Source organism: Polypterus senegalus, chromosome 9 (assembly GCF_016835505.1).
Source record: "Polypterus senegalus isolate Bchr_013 chromosome 9, ASM1683550v1, whole genome shotgun sequence".
NCBI classification, from domain to species: Eukaryota; Metazoa; Chordata; class Cladistia; order Polypteriformes; family Polypteridae; genus Polypterus; species Polypterus senegalus.
This window is the reverse complement of record NC_053162.1, coordinates 89,338,252-89,360,884: the sequence shown is the minus strand read 5'-3', so window position 1 is coordinate 89,360,884 and position 22,633 is coordinate 89,338,252. Positions and strand designations below refer to the sequence as shown.

The window sequence follows — 22,633 nt, the reverse complement described above, 5'->3', positions numbered from 1 at the left end:
GCGTGGAGTTTGCATGTTCTCCCCGTGTCTGCGTGGGTTTCCTCCGGACGTTCCGGTTTCCTCCCACAATCCAAAGACATGCAGGTTAGGTGGATTGGCGATTCTAAATTGGCCCTAGTGTGTGCTTGGTGTGTGGGTGTGTTTGTGTGTGTCCTGCGGTGGGTTGGCACCCTGCCCAGGATTGGTTCCTGCCTTGTGCCCTGTGTTGGCTGGGATTGGCTCCAGCAGACCCCCGTGACCCTGTATTCGGATTCAGCGGGTTAGAAAATGGATGGATGGATACTAGAATAGTATCAGAAAAAATCTTTAATTCCAGATTAATTTCATAAATATCAGTAACCGAGCAGCTAACTTGAGCGTTTCTCAAACTTACTTTTTAAAATCTGATTTTACATCTTTATCTCTTTGCATATTGTTGTTTTATCTTCACTATTCTGCAGTGTGTTTGCTTCTAAAACTACTTTTGTTGTTAGGGGACATCTTTAAGAGTGTGTTTACAAAGCTGAAGTTTTGCAAGATAAACAGCCCTGATAGTACTACTTTTTATCCAGAATGTTATCACTTTAAAAATGTTTCTTGTTTTTGTGAGTGTTAATTTTTGTCTAGCCTTCTAGCTTTTACATTTGTCTTCATAAATATTTAGTCTTTATAGTCAAGCCAAACAAGTCCAGACTAACTGATTTAAGTTGTTTTTGCATTCTGTTTAAAATTATGCTTGTATTGTTCTGAGTGGAGTAGATTTTAATTGAAAGGGTAACACAATGAGTGGACAGTGAATAACTTGGATGTTCTTTGTGAGGTGTGTGTGTGTATATTTTCTCTTCTATGTTTAGTTCCTAAAACTTACTTTGTATATATATATTTAAGAAAGGTGTAATAGTTTTATATTTGAGATAATTTACAAAATTCAAGGTGTTGTATTACTTTTATTCTAAGCTTTATTTTTGCAGAGAGTGACCTAGAGGCTAACACACTGAATTTTATAACGCAGGTTTTTCCTGTTTAGTCCTCACCATCCACTAACCATACTAGTTAAAAGGCTGGACACACCTAGTCTTAGAAGTGTTTTTCTTTTTGTTTTTTTTTTACATTTTAGAATAGTAAAAGGCTTTAAAATAATGATGTGGAATTCTGCAATCATCAAAGAAATGTTAAATGAAAGCTGTTATTTTAGATTCTTCAAAGTAGCTTCCTGTTGCCTTGATAATGGCTTTACTGACAGGGTCTCTGAACTAGCTTCATGATGTAGTCTCCAGGGATGTGTTTACAGTCGTCTTGAATGATAACACCAGTTGGTTACTTTTTCCTTTATTCTCTGGTAGAATTCCCCTGAAAACATCTCTGTTGAGTTTATTTCAGTTAATGGTTGAAGTCCGGTCTTCTACTGCAGCACTGAATAACCCTAGTTTTTTGCCAAATTGCTCTTACAGACCCATCACACTGCATGTATTTTCCCAGTGAATTTAAGTTGTAGACTTCATTTATATAATCTCGGTGAGGCAGGGTGCACTTCTGTGATGCTAGTCATGTAGTTTGACGTTTTCTGCTACTCGGTCAGATTAGTCTAGAACTAACCCAGACAAAGGTTAAAGTGGTACACACCTGGGTGCTCTCTTGATTGTGCCAATGTGTTGTCAATTGGAAGTACAGTGCATACACAGCAACCCCTGTACTAAAGGGTGCTTTGGATTATGATAATAAGAGAGGCTTGTCTACCTGTCCTGTTTATCATATCAAAACACTATGGAAAAATGAAAAAGACTAACAGATTGCAGCTGAACTTTGCCATACTTTGAAAACCTTTATAATGGCCATTGGTGTTTTCAGGTAGTCTGTCAATTGGCTGTAAAGATGCATCAAGTTTGCAATGCATTGAAAATTTTAAACTGTGCTTCAAAATCATGAGTGTAGTTGGTTTTTTTCTGTCCTCCCTTGTTATTCCTAGGCATGTACTGTGCCATTCTAAATGCAATGAAATTCAGCGACTGTAGTCATTAAGTTTGATATGCTCAAACTAGAAGTTGTATAATGTGCCGCCAGCCTTATACAGCCTGGGGGTATGTTTTGGGTCGCTGTCGTGTTGAAAAATAGACTGCCCTGCCAAACTCAAAGGATGGTGTATCACTGCCTTCATAAATATTTGATCTTGTTACCAGCAAAGCGCCATCACGCCACCTTCTATGTGCTTCATGGTGGGAACCATACATGTAGGTGTCTTCCATTCACATTTTCTGTTTTTCATGAGCACACAGCAGTTGGAACCACAAATCTCAAACACATTTTCTTTGATCATGTGTTTATTGACCTAAGCAAGTCTCTACTTATTTGTCTTTCATTAGCTATTTCTTTTTCTCTAATGATTTACATGGTCTCCTCAGTTCATGTTGAGAAACTTTCAATGTTTTTGAATTTTTACTGATTGACAGACCACCAGTTCTTAAATTGGTGATATACTGTTTCTCTTTGCTAATTTAAGCAGTTCTTGCCCTGTCATTGACTACTGCAGGCAGAACTAACATTATACCAATTTGGGCTATTTATATCCACGCTACCATGTTATAACAAACTAATTGCCTCAAACCACAAATTAACTTTTGAAGTGGCGCACATAGTAATTGGGAGGATATGATGATTGTGGTTCAACATTTTACTTGTCAAAATTTCACAATGTTATTAGTTATAGCATTTAAACGTTTTTGAATTTTTGCATTCAAAACTAATTTATACCTGCACTTAAACTTAAATATTTGTCATGGGCATAATGTAAATGAATTGTCAAGCATTTAAACATAAAACTGTAGATCAACATGCCTAAAATTATAAAAACATAATATTCAATAAGATTTGTCCAAACCATTTTTCTTACCTTGGACCTCCATCCAAGGTGACTTTCTAAAGTAAGTCTCAGCACATGTTTAAAAAACAAACAAAAAAAAAATTACGATGGAACACAAGTAGTGCAGTACTGCAGTTCCAAGATAAAATGAAAAATTAGAATTCAAGCAAAATCTAAGTTACTTGAAAGTTGATTGGACCAGTATAGCTTGGGATTTTCAAGAAGAGAGCAGTGAGTCAGAAAGTCTAAAATGTCCCAAGATACCTTGAAAAGAGGTAGAACTTAGAGGTGCTGAAATATCAGTAGGTTATGAGCATTTTGGATGGTCAGGGGAGCTGAAGTGCAAGAATGGGAAAAACCGTCCAGTATTAGCATATCTGGTGAGAGGAGGTGCAGTTGGCAGATATACTGATGCTGAAAGGAGCTTCCTCGAAGGGAAGTTTTGGAGACACCAGATACTGGAGGTGTTGAGGTAGAATAATGCAGGAACCTGTAAGTCAAGAACCTGTCTATACTTCAATTGTTGAAAAATAAGTACTATAGCTTTCTATTTGAGATTATATTAGTTATTGAAAGATGTCAACATAAATTTACACAGATATATTCAAAAAATCTTGTTTCTATTTGTGGGTTGCACAGTGGTGGTGGTTGGCACTACAGCCTCCCATCTCCCGTAAACTGGGATTGGATGCCATCTCGGTCACTAACTGCATGAATTTTTCATATTTTTCCCTCTCTGTGCTGAGGTTAATAGGGTATTCAGGTTTTCTTCCCATATTCCAAAGATTTGCGTGACTGGTTAAGTGAAAACTGTAAAGTGGCTCAGTGTTTGGTGGACTGGGTGAGGGAGTTTTCTGTGTGATGGATTGATGTCCCATTCAGGGTTGCTTCCTGCTGTGGCCTCAATGCTGGTAGTATCAGGACTATGGTGTGCCAAAGTCTAATCTGACAAGGATAGCACAGAGAATGTATAAATAAATGGGTTTTGTCCTTAATTGGAAAGACCAATGCATGTTCAAATGCAAGCATTCAAGATGAAGATTTGCTGAGGTATAGGAGTTAATTTTTATAATGAAAATTTAATTATTGGAAGATTTTGACAAGCAATTTAAAATAAAGGATTACCAAGTAATCAGGCAAAATAGTTGTTTTTAAATAGTAATGCGAGCATGAAGTATTGGTCAGTGCTGTGGTACATAAGCTGTTCATAATGTGAAAATTGAAACAATATGAATCAGATGTTTTATGCCATTGTATATCTTATGTATTTTCAGGATTGGCCCAAGAATTGGAAGTCAAAATTAAAGAAAAATCCTAATGATCTTTCGCTTGTTGTTGGTCTTTTATCATGTATTCTAAGGTAAAGAAAATGTACAGGTAGACTCAATAGTGTGCTTAAAAATGTGCAAAAGTGTTTTTATAAAAAAAAAAAAACTTAGTTTCATCTTTCTGTTTAGGATACATTGGGAGAAAATATTCATTTTAACTTATTCCTGACTTAAATATGTATTTGTGCCTAGCATAAACTTATTTCATCATATTGTGCAAATGGAATATTGAAAATGTTTTTAATTCTAACTTCAGAAGGTTTTTGCTTTTGATGAATTATATATGTGAATTTGGAGCAAAAAATAAAATTTACTGGATGCCTATATGTTTTTTTTGAGCGGGGAATAAGCGTTTTGTTCCTTTTGTCTCCTACCCCCAGCTGCCCTGAACATCCTGTCATGAAGCTTTTGAAGAAACTGCAGTACCGTATTTACAACAAGCTATATAGTATTGTTAGCCGAGCTAACTGCAGTCACAACTTAGTCCAGAAATCTCCTGCACATGTGGCTTCTATCGGCAAGCAGCACAGCATGAAGGCTTCACATAGTATACACTGCATGCAGTCCCTACAGGAGAACAACCAAATGAACAATGAAAAAATGAAGCACAGTGTTTCTGTGACATCTCTACCCCTAATTGAAGACTACAATGCCAACACAGACTCTCGAGTTCAAGAGCAGACACAACATATTAATAACCAAGAAACCTCCACATTAAGTGCTGTTGACAAAGATGGCTCCTTTGAAGATCTGGAACAGTTTTTACCACAGTTTCAAGGCCAGCCAGAAAGTCTTCCTAATCTGTCTTCACAGAAACCAGAAGAGTTTCCAGTTCTGTCTTTGGAGAATGATAACCTTCCCCAGCAACTGAAAGACATTGTCAAAGATATTCATAACTCTATAGGTTAGTATTTTGTAAGTATTCAACGCCCATTGTCTTTATTGCAGAGTAGTGTTATAAGGCCCTTTTTATTAAAGAGATTGTATAGCTGGGAAAACAGTAATTGTTTGGTGTAAGTGGTAATTTAGTTAATTTAAAATATCAAAATGTATTTAATGTATATTTTGCTGGTAGCAATATATACATTACATTATACATATATGTTGAATTCAAAACAAACTTTAATGAATTTGGAGAATATTTTGGAATTTGCAGCAAATACAATAATTTAAGCAACTTGGCCTGCTCATGATTTTTCTGCTGGATTTTTCCTGTGTTTTTGGTGGGATAGAGTCCAGGTAACCTGGATTGTGTGGTCTAAATTAGAATTATTACATAGTGTAGATACATTTGGAAAAGGTGAGTCAGTGCTGTTTTATGTTTTCAGAGTCTATAAGCATAAAGACCACTGTTTAGTAAGCGGAGTAAAACCACTGGCACAGAGGCCAGTGGTGTTGTCTTGCATGTTCAGAGATCAGGTTTTTAAAAACCAGTCCTCATGCGCTCTATGTAGAGTTTTACCATTACAAATGGGCCACTTGGTTTTCTTCTTTGTGCTCCAGTTTTTCCCCCTCTGCTCCAAAAGGCTTGAACATTAAGCTTGTTGACAACTCTAAATTGGTCAGTGGATGGTGTCTTTCAAATTTCAGTTCCTACCTTGTGCTATTTATGCAGTAGGTGTGGGTTTCCTTCACCCTAAGATTAACAGTTTGGTTAAAAAATAAGTGGTTGTGTGGCTGTTAAACCAAAATATCAAATATAGAGCGGCATGTTATTGCTCTTAGTAGTTGATTTTATGTGGTGTTTAGGGGGGGTGGGTTTGGAGGCTTTCTGTGATTTCTAACTTTAGTGCCAACAGCGACAATTCTACAATAATGGTTTGGTTGTGAATTGTTGTATTAATTGGCAAACTTTCTTTTTTTTTTTTTTTTTTTTTCCCTCTCCCATTATGGCCAGATCGACTTCTGTCATTATGCATTCTGTCGTTTGAAACTTTGAACAATGCTGCTGCTAAAGATCAGTGTTTAGCAATATTGGAAGAGGCTTTCTTCACCCCTATTTGGACACTTTTATTTGCCTTGTTTAGGTATGTATTGATTACACTTTTTCCAGCAATTGCTTACTCCAATTCAAATAACTTTTTTATTTCAGCAATCTGTTCCGGTTTCACTGCATATAATGTCAGAATTTTGAATGAAGGCTTAGGCTAAATTTCCTTCTGTCTTTACCAGTTCTGTCTTTCGTCTTATGTTAATGTCTGTGTTGTATGTTCAGGATGTAATGCATGCAGAATAGAAGCTGAGTCATTATTAAGCAAGCCCTTTCAGAAGGAGAAGTGGATAGATGGGGACCAGTTTCCATCATTTCATAGTAAACAACCCTGTCCACAAAAGTTAGTGTTTTCAATAAACTGATGTCTAATTAAGTAGGAGCTTCTTTGCTTGATAAAACATGTAGTACAACTGGAAATGAAGCTGATTTTTGTAAATCTTTCTAATCTAATTAAGCTTTAGTATGATTTCAGAATTATGTTTATTACGTTATTGATTTGAGCAGTATAATGTGTCCAATTTTGGAAGCTTAGGCAGATTTGCCTTTTTATTCCTGATTCTAGTGCCAACCTTTGGGCATTCCTAATTATTCTCGTACCTAATGTAGGGTTTTATATCTTGACTTCTAAGCTACTCCTTTTCAATTAGCAACATTTACATTTCAAAAATGTTTTCATAAGAGGCTCTTAATTTTTTTTTTTTTTAATATTTCATTGGAGAACTTTTTTGTTGCCATTCGTATAAAGGACATTGTAATATTTGTAATATCCTGCAGGTGGCACCGTTGTTGCTAAAAATCATTTTTCCACGGTTTAATTCTGTTTCAAAGCAATTTCTTAGCTACAGAATACATTGTAGACTTCCCTAAAATACAAAGTTAAGCTTGGTGTTGAAGTTCTTTAAAGACTATAGTCCGCATCAGTAAAACCTAGCATATTAATGAGATGTATTTGTGTTAAATAGGTTAGGTTGTTGTTATTAAACTTGTTTCTCAGTCTTCATAGTAGCTTTTATGTACACTTCAATTTAATAAATTAGAGCATAATAAATGTCTGTTTTGACAATGAGTCTACTTGCACTATCCTTCTAAAGCAGGGGTTCTCAACTTCAGTCCTAATTGGTGACAACACCTTATAGCACTGATCTCATTTAATTAGCTGGTATATATATGTGTATATATATGTGTGTGTGTGTGTGTGTGTATGTATGTATATCTCTCTATCTCTATCTCTATATATATATATATATAGAGAGAGATAGAGATATATATATGAGATATAGAGATATATATATATATATATATATATATATATATAATATCTATATATATCAAACTTAGTTTTCTAATTAATATATTGTTCCTTAAACACAACTTGGGAAATATCAGTTCACTTAATTAGCCCAGGAGTTCAATTAAAAACAGAAGCTGGTTGGAACAAAAACCTGCAGCGACAGGGGGTCCCCAGGACCAACGTCGAGAACCCCTGTTCTAAAGTAACTCATTTATTAAGTATTTTTTTTTCTCTTTGTACTTTTAGAAAAGTTTACATTAATCGTGAAATTGCTTTTGAAAGAAGTATGGCATTGTACAAAAATATGAAGCCCTGTGACATTGGTGTTAAGTCTAAACTTTTTCCGTCTGAGTCTTCACCACCTTCTGGCTGCTACCCTTATGAGGTAGCAGTGATGGAGCTGAAGCAAATATCTAAATTCTGCTATCCTCAAAAGAAACTTGAATGTATTGGTAAGGCTTTTGTTTTTATACTAATTTGTTTTCAGCATTTTGCCAGCTCTTATAAAAACCATAACCAAGAATAGGGTAGAATATGAAATAGTCACTTTTTGGCATCATTCTGTTGTATTTGGATGCAGTTTCTTTAGACTGAAGGTAACTTGTTTTAAAATGTGGAATAATTCTTTCCACTAATCCATCCCAAGCTTTTTTTGTCAGTTCATTACTAAAATTTCCAAGTACTATATGTTGATATTTAAATTCAGTTTGCACCCATTAACTATCATTTTGGTACTTTTCATATTTAAAGTAAATTCAGGCTGTATCAGTTACTGGTTGACTTAAGCTTTTTATAGTAACAACAAAAAATTCAGTTTCATAGTAGAGCAAAATAGGACAGATACAATGAACAAAACCTTTGTCTTTAAACATAGGTGTTCCTGTTTTTTTTGGTTTTTTTTTTTAATAATAACACTTCTGCATGATTTGATAGTCTGTGTTTACTAGGTGGTTGGATAAAATTGGAAGGCTGTAATCAATAATTTTCACATTTAAATGTTAATCAGGATGTGAACTGATTAACTCGCATAAAAAAATGTATCTGTGATATTTACCAATCTCCAGGCTACAATAATGTAGGAGGTGCCTGTTTAGAAGACACAGTAATGCTGATTAATTAGTGAGTTTTGCTTCAATACTGAATACATACAGATTAATGTCCAGGGTTATACAGTAGTGAACTGGATATGTTCTTACTATACATCATTAAATTTTTTTTCTCTGTTGTATGAAGTGAAAGCTCTACGTTTAATCTGTGAATGTGCTGAAGAGTACCGCAATTCAAACGAGCCATCTACCTCACACACTTCTGCAGCAATGTAAGTATGGTGTGTGTTTTTTGGATCTTTTATTGAATTTATTAAAAGCAAATAACATTCCATGCAATCAAGTCAAACTTAACAAAACTAAATACAAATCAACCCCCAATATGGTGTTTTGTTTTTTAATTTGTTTCTGTCTGTGATAAATAATGAATAACAATTCTTAGAGGCTAATGTTCAAATCTTTGTTCTTCATTAATGATTGAATACCTATTGCAGGGGTGGCGAACTCCAGGCCTGGAGTGCCGCAGTGGCCACAGCTTTTCATTCTAAACCTTTTCCTAATCAGTGACCATTTTTCACTGCTAATTAACTTTTTCCCCATCACTTTAATAGCACTGTTAGAAGAGTTCATCCCCTGAATTGATTCCTTTCTTCATTAAATGACAGCCAAGCAGAAATGAGATGTGAAACGCGCTAACAGATGACCAGATAAAATGGGGCTTCAAACTCCAACCAATTTCACTCTAATCACTTTCTTAATGAGAACCCAATTCTTGCTGTTAAACCCGTCATTTAATTCCATGGCTTGTTGCTCCTCTCATTCTGCCAGAGCACACATTTCAAAAACTGTTGTTTTTCTGTTCTTTCTAAGAGCACCGTCAAAATGTTTTGATGACCTGAGAGATTAACCTTACGAAGACCATCACATTTCTTTAATTTCAGATATTGTGTAATGGGTACAGGGGAGCTGGTCATGTGGTGGCTTGTTGTGTGTCTCATTATTGTTTGGCTGCTAATTAAAGAAAAATAAACAATTATGGGACCTGAGTCAAGTTAATTAAAAGAAGTAATTGGCAGCAAAAACTGGTCACTAATTAAGAAGATGGTAAGAATGAAAACCTAGGCCTGGAGTTCGCCACCCTTGACCTATTGGTTTGTTAATTAGAACTATATATTGCTTTATTTGCTTCATGTGAACTTGAAATTTTATACAACTGGAAACCTATGATCTCATCGAACTTGTTATAAGACAGCTGGTGTATATATTTGCTAATGACCAGTATCCAAGTCAATTTACTAGATGCAGGATAGCACACAATTTTTTGTTTTACAATTGACTTGATTTGGGTAAACAGTAAGTTAAAGGTAGGAATTAAGCCAGGGGCTTAGTGATTTTAAAGTAGATTGCCTTAGCCACTGTGCCACGCTGCATGTACCATTCGTAACTCCCCTTCAAAATTTTCGCCCATTACTGACTGTTCAAGATATGAAACACTTTTTCCAACCACATATTTTTAAATGTTACAGAATTTGTGATCGCCTTTCTAAAGAATAAAATGTATCTTACGTCTTGTGTTTCATCTAAAATTCAGATCTTTGAGTATTCGTCAGAAATTACCACTTCCTGTCTACTTGCATGTATTCTGTTATTAGAGTGAGGGAATTGAATCTTTCGATACAGCCAAATTGGATGTAGGGATCTAATTCTGGTTTATGAAATTATAAGGGTATTGATAAAGTTGATCCAGAGTAGTGTTTTAACAAATGCTTCAGAGTAAAAACTGGAAACCAACCATATCTGTCCATTAATTGTTAAACTGTGGAGTGAACAAATGTCTGTAGTTTCTTCTGAGTTTATTTGAATTTTTTTTCATTTGTTTTTTAGGCACTTTTCTAGTAGTACCTGACTTGTATGGATTTTCTTTTTTGATTGACGATTACTATATTGATATGTGGGCAGCAAGGCTGCCTTGACTAATTTATAGATTGTGCAGATATTGCTGGTATCATTTTAAGTGTTTCTTTTCCTTCATGTTTTTCCTATTAAAACAAAGACATTAACTGTATAATGTTTTCACATGAATATGTTTTAATTTAACTTTTATGCAAGCATAATAAAGACTGATTGAGAGCAACTGTTCCAAAAAAATGTTTTCACCAACGTTTAAAATGGCCTTAATTATTCCAGTCTAGCAGTGGCAGATTGTACTGGAGGAGACCGTTTCTCAGCTTTTTCATTTGAGAATGAACTTCTGTGGTCTTTATAAATGTTCACCACTGTGTTTTAAAAATCGTCTGACTTGGGATTGTGGAGGGTAGAATAGATAGGTTCTTCAACAACTGAATTCATCATGCATGTTACAGCAGTTCAGTCGCACAATACTCTCTGTATGCATCGATTTCAACATCTGATGTCCAATTCACATCATCGCTATCACTATGCTCTAAAACTGACTTTATTTGCCATTGTGCTTTTGGTTAAAGGCTCTGCCGCACTCATGAGTATTAATTAGTTACCGTAATGTGGCACAACACATAGAGGTATTCAGGTTTTCTGCAGCATGATATTTCATCCACTAGATCGCAGCAGAGTTTATCCTGAGTTGTTTGGACTTAACACTGTAAAGCGGATGATTACACTTGACCCAGAGTCTGACTCGTATTTAGCCTGAGTCATGCTTGTGGTTAACGTCAAGGAGATTAAAATAGGTTGTGCATCTTTAGATAAGAATATCTCAAAATACTCTTTTTTTGAATTGATGCCATCATATATGGAAAGCTAAAGAAAATTTGTATTACAGCTAAGACCAGACATTTTAACCACTCTCATGCCCTTGACCATAATTGCACCATCTCTGAAAACCAGCAGTGGGTACAGTCTTTCAGTGTCCCAGTGTTCATAAACTGCACAGTGTACACTTCTTTGTGAAACACTGTCCTGTCCTTTTTATTGAAACCACTTGAATAATCTTTGAATTACTGTCAATAAAATGAATCATTACACTCATTGTGTATTCGGTTAATCCAAGTCAGCAGTCAGTTGTACGAGAAATGCTACTAGCATTTTTTGCATTTAGACATTCTTTGTCTTGCTAACCACTTTGTTACAAGTCTTCTCCAGCATTTCAGTCTGGAAGAATTTCTGTGGGCACTGCCTTCAACATTAATATTTTTTTTAAAGCCAGTGTTCCATACAATTGCAAATGTACAGATCAGATAAGAACCAGAGGCATAATTTAGCCATATCATATTTAAAATGCCTTATTGTCTAGATACTAAATGCATGTTAAAAAGGGATTTTGAAGAAATCTTTTTGTTTCATGTTTTGAATAATGAAGTGATTTTTTGGGTAGCTTGAATTTGACACTACTTCTACTGTATAAAACCAGGGGATACATTCCCAGATGGCTAGGAGTGACTTTTTATTAAGGGTTTTTAACTCTGTGCCATTATTTTTTATTTTTTTTTTTTGCAATCTTTATTGAAGTGTCATCTTGAAGAAAGTTTAACCACTTGATAGAATGTGTAATTTTGAGTGATTTTATTCTGATTCTGGCAAATATTTTACCTTAAAGAATGTACTTGCCCAAAACCCCATGTAATATATCAACCAACATCAAAAAAGATTTAATTAAGGAATACATTTGGTAGCAAGTCTTCAATGCTTGTGCAATGTAAAGTACTGTCCTACTCAATTTGAATATCTGAGGTTCTTACTATCTTTGCATGCTGAAAAAGCCTTTTTGCCGAATAGGTATATCAACTTTCCATGTTCTACAAATTGGGGTGGGCAACAGTATATCTACGTAGATTGATTGTTTTTCTATACTAGTCTAACTTAAATCATCATTAATAATGGGCCATGTGCAAATGTGTATGTTGTTGTTGTGATTATAGACTGCCATCAGTAGTGTAGCATCTTATACCACAGTTCATAATGATCAGCTTCTGCAGCTATTTCCCTCTTATTTGAAGTGGTGAGCATCTGTTTGTCATCAGATGCCTACTTTCACTTGTGCACAAGACTGGCATTGTGTAGTTTTTACTCTTTGCCATTCCCTAGTCCTGTTGCTTGGTGTAGTTCCAAGTGCAATCCCAGTATATTATTCTTCTAAGGTCAAGCATAAATAAAATTGTATTAGGATATGCTCACTTAATAAATTAGATGCTAAATTTTCTTTGCAGCTTTGATAATTAACTGATGTTTATACAAACAACTACAGTTCTTTCATCATAGCCATGGTCTGTTTTTTTATTTCATAATAGTTAACTGTTATGTCAAAGTAGCTTTTGTGTGAATGCCTCATTTATATGATTGCATTACTTCCAGGACTCTTCTCCAGTTCTGTTGACAATTCAAGGAATATCTGTGTTTTTTTCCCTTTGGTTGGTTACCAATATGAAGTTCTATTCTAGAAGCTGTCCAGTCGCTTGCTTGACTAATGGTCCAAATCCATTCTGCACATAATTCACTTTATGACAGGCCTTAAGCATTCTTTAAACACACCGTTGTTTTACTGACACATTTGTTCACACCTTTAGCATACAGAAAGTATTTCTGAAATCTTCTCAGGGTGAACAATAGTTACAGATTGTGGAACTGAAACAAATTCTAAAAAATACAAAACACAACAACAAATTACTGTTTTGGGTGCTTTTCACTGCTCAGTTGCCAAGCCAAGCTACTTTGAATCAAACAATCATTATATATAAATACATATTTATCAGCCTTAAGTGCACAGTTGTCTTTTGAATGCTTTAGGCTGCATTTTTCAAGCTTTTATTTTCATGTTCCGACTCTGTCCATCCAACATTTTCATATAGTGTAGTAAATTCTGGCACAAAAATCCAGCCAGAAAACTTGTTAGGTCAGATTGCTTGGAAACGTTTTTTCTAGTGAAGCTTGGAACAAAAGAATACTGTAGTTTGCCAAATTTGGGTCACACCTGATGCTAAACCTTTGAGACAAGAAGCAATGGGAGTCCAAACATAGAAATACTCCCAAATTTGGGTCATCGTATTACATAGTTAAAGCACAGAACAGAGATGTGAATTATTAAAAAAAAATAAAATCTGTTGTGAAGACAATGCTAAAATGAAACAACACTTATATATGTGCACAGTAGGACAAGAAAAATGTTAATCTTTCCATCTAATAACCTACAATATACTTAAGACTGAAGGTAAAACTCAATTTGTATACATTTGTTTCTGATTGTCCTCTGTATTTAATTTTCAACTATTTTTCGAATAGTTCTAAATTAAGTTTTAACTGTGAACTTTTAAATATTCTCTAATAATTTGTGGTTAATGTTATATTACAGTATTTTAGCAATGCATTGGTCAAGGATAAGGTAAAACATGTTATGAATTGTAATTGTATACCAAAATGGAAAAAGAAATGTGCTAATTATTTTTTTGTTTTTTCACCTGTAGTATAACAAAATGCTAAATTACTTCAGGTTCATAGAAAGGGGGGAGAGCTTAAAGTTAACTAGAAATACACTAAGGGGAATGGCAAAGAGTTAAATGTATAGTGCCTGTCTTGTGTATAATGCAAATCGGCATCTGTAGATAAACAGCTGCTCACCTGTACAAGTAGATGGGAAATAAATGCAGAAAATGGTCAGCGTGCACTGTGGTATAAGTTGCTGCACTGCTGATGACAGCATTTTATTTTTGATACAACATTTACAGAGAAGGGAGCAAGGAAACAGGACTTTGAAGATATAAATCCTCAATTTTGAAATTGCTGCATGCACATGAAATGTCTGGCTGATGAGAGAGAATGGCTTCTCCCTTGAAGAGAAAGGTGATGGAGCCACCCCAGTAACGATTAACTATTTAGTTAAAAAGTGTACAGGTAGGTTAATGGGGAACAAATATAAAACGTGCGATAATGAAGCAGCCATCAAGTACAGGTGTGTTGGTAGTCAGCCAGTGTTGGTTGGTTTTAAAGCAGGTTAAATACTGCTTTACATACAAACAAGGGAATTTAGTGAAGAAATAACAAAAGGATTTTATGGTAGTAGAATCTAGGCTTTTCCATTTTTCACTATTATGGCCTAGTGGGGCATGGAGCAGTAAAGTTAAGTCTAATATAATAGATTAAAAGTCCTAGCTGTACACAACCGATTACTGTATAGATGCAGTTAAAAAGGTATGTATGATTTGTTTTTATATTAGATATTGGTGGTTGTTACAGAGAATTGGAGATACAGTTGAAGTGAGAATTTTACATGCATTTAGGGTGAATTCTTTAAAACTCACTTTGTAACCCCTCCACAGTTTTTATACTAACAAACTATAAATTTAGCGTATCGTTTAAGACATCCTGAGACTTTGCGGGATCCCCAAAGTTGCTCGATATCATGGCCAGCCTATACACTGGTACTGTGAGTGCTGTGCAGAGTTGAGGCAGAATATCTGCTTTTTTCCCTAGTTGATTCTGGAGTTTGTCAGGAGTGTGTTCTTGCTCCTTCTCTGTTCATTGCTCGCATGGACTGGGTGTTGGGCACAGTCGTGGGGTCCAGCAGATGTGGGTCATCTGTTGGTGAAAAAAGATTTACTGATGTTGACTTTGCTGACAATACTGTGGTGTTCATGGAGGCTGTGATTGGGGCTCTTGAGAGACGGAGAGAGGAATCTGAGTGTCTGAGCTTGCGAATGTCCTGGATGAAAAGCAAGATCCAGGTCTTTAGTGACCTCTTGGGCAAAGCCATCAGCAGTGTGTCTGTTTGCGGAGAGAGTGTTGACCTTGTTAAGAGGTTTACTTACCTCGGCAGTGACATTCATGTCTCTGGTGACTCTTCCTATGAAGTCAGTAGACAGATTGGGAAAGCATGGGGTGTCATGTGGTCACTAGAATGGGGGTGTGGCTGGTTCATCTTTGTGTTGAATGAGCGGTTTCTCACGGAGTCCCAAATGAGGCACATTAACAGCATTGTAAGGGAACGTCAGTTACGGCACTGCGGCCATTTGGCACGATTCCTTGAAGGCGATGCAGCTAGCAGGATCCTCATTGCTGAGGACCTAAGTGGCTGGATCAGGCCAAAAGGAAGCCCACGTAACACCTGGCTGCAGCAGATAGAGGGTCATTTCCGGGACTGGACCACGTAAAAAAAAAATTGTGGTCCTCCACAAGTCTGCTTCATCCTTGGGAACAATTTCCAAATACTGAAGGTTTTCTCTTTTTTTGGTTTACTGTATGATGTGTATTTGCCTGTATTTGGTAAAGAATTTTGAAGTGAGGGGAGATACCTTTCCTTTGAGCACCTAAAAATGTAACAAAAAAGACTTAAAGTTTAAAGCTGTTGCAATTTTTGTTCAGGTTTTTTTCCCTCAGAAAAATACTTTCAATTATAACAATAAGAGAAACATTGCAGGCATTAAAGTTAAAATTCTAGCTATTCAAATGACTGCTTTATATGATACCATACCATATTTATTTGTTGAGCGCTTAAAAACGCAGCATTACAACTGACCGAAGCGCTGTACAGTTACAACAAGCAGGACTAAAAGCAAAATATTAAAAACAAACATTAAGAGAGAATTAAAACAGAGATACAATGATGATGGATTTAAATTCAAATTTACCAGTAGAAAGGCAAGGTAAAGCCTGTTTTGTTTTGATCCTAAACTGATGCTTCAGACTTGTCTTAAAATCATGTTTTGCTTCCATTCTGGTGTTTTAAGGAGTAAATTTGTTAAAGGAATGTTTTTGTCCTTTGCCCCAAGTTGTTTCTAACAGTGATGTTAAGTTCCACGTTGCTGATTTGCAGCAATCATCAGGCAGTTATTTGAAATGTTTTGTAGACTAAACTGTCTGTTCAAAGATTTGCAGATTGGTAAAATATTCTGTCCCTTAAACAACAACACCCTAAATATTTAGCCTCATTTGCCTCAAATAATCATTATATGGGTTGCTAATAAATCCCTCCTTTCTAAGAACCTTCAATGCTGCACCTGCTTAATACTCTGAATCACTATGTCTAAATAAATCCCTGCTAGTGGAGATATAGATATAGATATAGATATATAGATATATATATACACTTTTTTCTATTGTTTTAAAGTTGATCATTTCAGTTTAATATTTCTATCTGTGAGATACATTGAAAGCAGTTGTACATCTATGCATGAACCTCCTGATTTTTTTTTTTTATGCCAAATTTAAAAGAAATAAGTAGCAAATTGGAATTGCACAGTTGAAATGCAATCCTCAACTTGTAAAGCCTAGGCAGATAATATGTAGCAAGCCAGAAATGGAAGAAATAATGGGGTAGACTATCAAGCAGTTTTTTTTTTGTGTTTTTTTTTTTAATCAAAAACTTAGTAGACCATGTCTTATCTGCCATTAAGAGGCTGGTGTATTTCAAAGTGGCTAATGTCTAGGACATGATTTTTGAAAAACAAAGTGCAATCAATATTATGCTTTGTGAAGAGCAATTATGCAGCTTAAAGGGAATGTAAAGTGGTATGGAGCATATCAAACCAATACTTGAAATTGAATTGTTGGTGTTGAATTTTGATTTGTTTGGCTTTCTGTTTAATGCAATTCCAATCATAAATTGGAAGTTGGCTCACTGAAACTGTAAATTGTAGAACATGACCCTTTTTGGTCCAGCAACCAATAGCCACCACAATTATTAAACAATTAGATCATAGTCTGTCTTCATCACTATTCCTTGGTGTGATAGTGGTGCTGCAAGTGCTCTCTTTAGGCTTCTGAACATTCAATTAAAAAGCAGTTTTGTGTTTGCAATGCAGACAATTTACAAAATGTAACACAAGAAGAATAATCATTGTTCCCAGAGATGATGTTTGACAGATGACCATAAAGCATAAGCGCTTTGTGGTTGGGAATGTGCTATATAATTAATAATAATAATAAATAACAATAATATTATTAATAAAAAAAAAACTTTACTTTAAGCTTTGTTTCCTTACCCACACCATGCTTTTATTTATTTAGCTTTTAAATACAATAGTTTCAAGGGAGTTCATAGTTGCTGACATCATTCCAAAAAGTATCTGTATTAAAGGAAATCATGAACAATATAAAAAAAGTGTAAAAAAAAAAATCCCCATGTGATATAAATTATACATTTTTATATTCAGAGCTTCTGTGTCAACTCCTAATATTCATGAGAAAATACAACAATAAAATAAAACTTGACAGAATTAACACAGTGGCTTATAAATGGCACCTCATTTTCTTTTCAGCACATGATATCCTAGCTCACTTGTTAAATGTAAATGATGCTGGAGTGATATAATTAGATGTTTCCCCTCCCCACACCCAAGAAAACAATCAAAGCTAGAAAGTAAACTCCAAGTTAAAATGAGTGTTTACAAGAGTGCGTGACAGAGCGGCGGTGTTGCATTTCATGTCTAATATAAACAACTTGACTCACGCACACCACAGCATTTTTCAAACAAATGAAGTCAAGTGTGAAGATAAGCTGGGGAAGCAAGTAAATAAGTTTACAAAACCCAACCTTTTTACGTAATTGTATGTTAAGTTGGATTATATTAATTTAATTTTTTTTGTGGTACTTGCCGCAGTTTAAATGCTGAATGTCCGTGTTTTATAGAGTATTAGTAAAAACTTTTTTTTTTTTTTTTTTTTTTTGATTTGTTAATATTTAACATTTTTTCCACATGTTTTCATTGTATTTTTTTTTTGTTTTGTTTAATATACGTAACAATAGAACAGTATTGCACTTCATTTTAAAAACATTTGAGAATTTTGTAGGTTCTCATATTTGTTTGGCTTTTTATTAATTTTCTCCAGTTTTTCACCTTTCATAAAATTAAAATAAAAAGGAAGCACATGCAGGCCATGAAAGTTACTTTACTCATGCAGTATACAATAGTCACAACAAACTGTAAAATTGTGTGATGATAAAATAATCTGTGGCTAACTAATATCTGTAACACCTCCTTTTCTAAAAACATTGGGAAGCAAAGGACCTTCTTGGCATTATTCCTGGTAGAGGCAATACTTAATGATTTTTAGTTACATATCTAACATGTAGCAAGTCTTAATAGTCAAACCTGAGCCTTTTATTAAAATCTATATATTTTCCATTACCAAATAGCACATAAAAAGTTAAACTGATGGTCAATAGTTAACAGAACAGAGCTATGAAATAATACATTTTGTGATGTAGTGGTACCTTCAATTGCAGTGTAAAAGTTGTATATGTGCCAGTACTTTGAGTTTACCAGTGATCACGTCTGTTGCTTATATATTTTTTTGAAGAGTATTTCATGAATGCAGAGATTGATGATGGAAAGCATGAAAATGTCCTACACTTAATCTACAACTTCATAGTTTACAAATCAATTATAAGGTAAAGTCAATGAATCTAACTTGTATGTAATGTCTGTGTCAAGGAGTATTGCCACACCCACTCTGGAAATTACCATCTATCTGCCGCAGCCAGGTGTTATATGGGTGTCCCCATGGTATGGCCCAGCTGCTCAGGTCCTCTGTAATGGAATTGTGCCACATGGCCATAGTGCTATAACTGACTCTTCCTTACAATGCTGGTAATGTGCTTCTTTTGGAATTCTGTGAGCAAGTACTTGTACATCACAAAGTCAAACCACCGGTACCTAAGGATCCTCCAAAGAGACCCAGTACTGAAGGCATTCAGTCTTCGTCTCCGGTCAGTGAATAGCATCCATGTCTTGCAACCGTATAGCAAAACAGGAAGCACCAGGACTCTAAAGACTTGGGCCTTTTGTCCCTTTGCAAAGATGTTGAGATCGCCACAGCATTAACAGGGTGTCATTCATTTAGATTTTATTAGTGCCTTTTTGTTGTGTGGCTTATTTTATATGATACAATAAATCATGCATCAGTAAATGATGTTTGACAGTAACTTTAAAACACTGATTTCTAGAATAGTTTTGCAGATACAGAGGCTGAGTAATGCTTTTAACATCTGCTGCTTGGATAAAACACTCAGGAAGGATTTAGGTGGGAAATTAACCATGACACCACTTTTAAAACGAAAAACAGTGGCATTTGTTCTATCTTTTGATCTCCGTTTTTTTAATATTCTGAATGAGTGGCAATATAGAGCACCTGTTTCAAAATGAAAACCATTCTAGTCATATGCAGATTTTATCAAATAATAAAAATAATACAACAGTACTAATTTTCTGCTGTTACATTTATACACTCGCCTAAAGGATTATTAGGAACACCATACTAATACGGTGTTTGACCCCCTTTCGCCTTCAGAACTGCCTTAATTCTACGTGGCATTGATTCAACAAGGTGCTGAAAGCATTCTTTAGAAATGTTGGCCCATATTGATAGGATAGCATCTTGCAGTTGATGGAGATTTGTGGGATGCACATCCAGTCTTCAACTGTCCAATTTTGGTGAGCTCATGCAAATTGTAGCCTCTTTTTCCTATTTGTAGTGGAGATGAGTGGTACCCGGTGGGGTCTTCTGCTGTTGTAGCCCATCCGCCTCAAGGTTGTGCGTGTTGTGGCTTCACAAATGCTTTGCTGCATACCTCGGTTGTAACGAGTGGTTATTTCAGTCAAAGTTGCTCTTCTATTAGCTTGAATCAGTCGGCCCATTCTCCTCTGACCTCTAGCATCAACAAGGCATTTTCACCCACAGGACTGCCACATACTGGATGTTTTTCCTTTTTCACACCATTCTTTGTAAACCCTAGAAATGGTTGTGCGTGAAAATCCCAGTAACTGAGCAGATTGTGAAATACTCAGACCGGCCCGTCTGGCACCAACAACCATGCCACGCTCAAAATTGCTTAAATCACCTTTCTTTCCCATTCTGACATTCAGTTTGGAGTTCAGGAGATTGTCTTGACCAGGACCACACCCCTAAATGCATTGAAGCAACTGCCATGTGATTGGTTGATTGGATAATTGCATTAATGAGAAAATGAACAGGTGTTCCTAATCCTTTAGGTGAGTGTATACTGTTCATATTTTAGGGTGATACTTTTAATGCTTATTTTTGGTGCATACAGTGGCAGTGCAGTAGCAGGACAACTGCTGTTGTCTCTCAGTTCTTTCTTTATTCCTGTGGTTGTGCATGTGTACGGTCATCAGCATATGCCATTTATCATATTTATGTACAGTATTTGTCTCATTTCAAGGGCATTTTGATGTGTGCAGGATCTGAGCACAAGTATCTTTTCACAGTAGTTTGCCAGCCAATGTTTGTTCTTACATTGCACATTCTGTGGTTTTCACCAATGTCTAAATGCTGTCCTGGCTTTATATTAACATCTAAATTCATCTACAGTATATTTTAACCATACTGTTCAGTTCAGAGTTATGGACCAATCCTTATGCTGTTCATTTTACTGTTGATTTAAATACAAGACAACAATGTACAACTTTTTTTGTTTTTTTTTACTTAAATTACTTCAATAGAATTTATTTAAAAGTTTTAATATATGCTTTATCAAAATTTTGATCCCTGGCCAACAACAGTCGTGATAGACCTGATAAACTGATTTGTTTTAGACAAAGGATTCTCATTTATGTTCCTGGAGGGCCGTGGTAGCTGCAGGCTTTTTTCCCCAATCAGTTTCCTAATTTGAAGCCAATTCTTGCTGGTAATGAAACTTATTTCATTTTATGGCTTGTTAGTGCTTTGATTCTCCCAAGAGAATTCCAGAAGCTGTAGAGTTTCCTTTTTGAGAACATTATCTGAATGTTTTGTGGACCAAAACAGATTTGTACTTCTTGATCCTTCCCTTGTCTCTTATTTGTAAACCTCTATTAATGTGGATGCTTCATGATGCATATACAGAGGTTTAAATGTAATGAAGTTAGCTGGAGAGCTGTTGGTTCCTTTGTCATTTGTGTCTCTTTCACTGGTGATGGTTAAAAATAATGGGAATCAAAACATAAATGCGGCTGTTTAAAATAAACAGTTAACAGTTCTGAATCATAACAAGTAAGTTAACTAAAAATAGTTCCAAAAAACATGTTGCTTTAGCAGAAAATGGAATCGTTCCAATTAAGAAATTGGTTAATGCAAAAACTTTAAGACCTGCAGCCACTGTATCCTCTACATGAACTATAAGATTTCATTATTGTTTAAGGAGGGTAATTCACAAGCAATTAGTATTTATTGAATTCAGTTAAATACACAAGTTAATAGAAAATTGCTGTTTATCACATTGCCAACATTATATGTTCATCCTTGAGTTCCCAAAAATATCACTTGGACATTGGTATGAGTGTTATAGATATGTAAGTAATATGTTTAACTGAAAGTTAAGCATTAAAACAACACACAAAACATCTGATACACAAGTAGTTATAGAAATACACAGCCATTAGTACCACATCACTGTAAGTTATGAAGTCAAGTTTTACACTGCTGATAAATAATAAAAAAAAAACCACTCTGAAACATTGGGCTGGTTTGTCAGAAAACATCACACAACTAGCAAGGATTAAACCAGTGCTCCATCTCTAGATTAGTGTTGCCTTAGTTAAAAAAAAATGGCTTTCCAAGCTTAGTAACCGGATTATTGGTTTATGATTACCAAGTTTCATTCAGATGTCTCGTTTCAAGGGCATTTTGAAATAAACTATAATATTGATAAAAATTTGGATTTTTGAAGATCTACAACTGCTATATACAAATAACTAAAAAAATTCTAAATATATCAGACACAATATTGTTTGGTCTTGCAACAGCTGAGTGCTGCAAGCAATTTTACTTATTCCAGAACCTTAAAATTAGATTATATTCCAAGTAATTGTTAATAATTTTTCCTTTGGAGCATTTTTTATTTTTTTACTCTTGTTCACAGCTTACATGTGTTTGATGAAATACAAAACACCTTATTTATCTACTTAATGCTACCCTAAATCTGAATGCCATATATTTGTTTATGGATAAAAAGAGACATGATGTGCACTAAGTGTTCACTTTTGGTTGCAACTTTCATGAAGGATTTAGGTGGGAAATTAAGCAAGACACCACATTTAAAATGGAAAACGATGGATGAATATGCCTTTAAGCTCGGTTTTAATAAGAGTAATGAATAAACTGTGCTTTGGATAAACCAGCATTCAAACAAATCGATGTACAAGTTTGTTGCAATCAGTATCACTATATCCTTTC

At 35.1% G+C, this 22,633-nt stretch overlaps 1 protein-coding gene across 2 annotated transcripts in view; it reads left to right on the top strand.

Moving 5' to 3' along the window:
* Nucleotides 1-22,633, top strand: part of vps9d1 (VPS9 domain containing 1) — an 81,753-nt gene that overhangs the window by 47,335 nt on the left and 11,785 nt on the right. For both annotated transcript variants that reach the window (XM_039763451.1, XM_039763452.1), the window contains exons 9-13: nt 4,111-4,196; nt 4,545-5,068; nt 6,062-6,191; nt 7,695-7,900; nt 8,682-8,766. In XM_039763451.1, the coding sequence (XP_039619385.1) occupies nt 4,111-4,196; nt 4,545-5,068; nt 6,062-6,191; nt 7,695-7,900; nt 8,682-8,766 (1,031 nt within the window). The remainder of the gene's footprint in view (nt 1-4,110; nt 4,197-4,544; nt 5,069-6,061; nt 6,192-7,694; nt 7,901-8,681; nt 8,767-22,633) is intronic.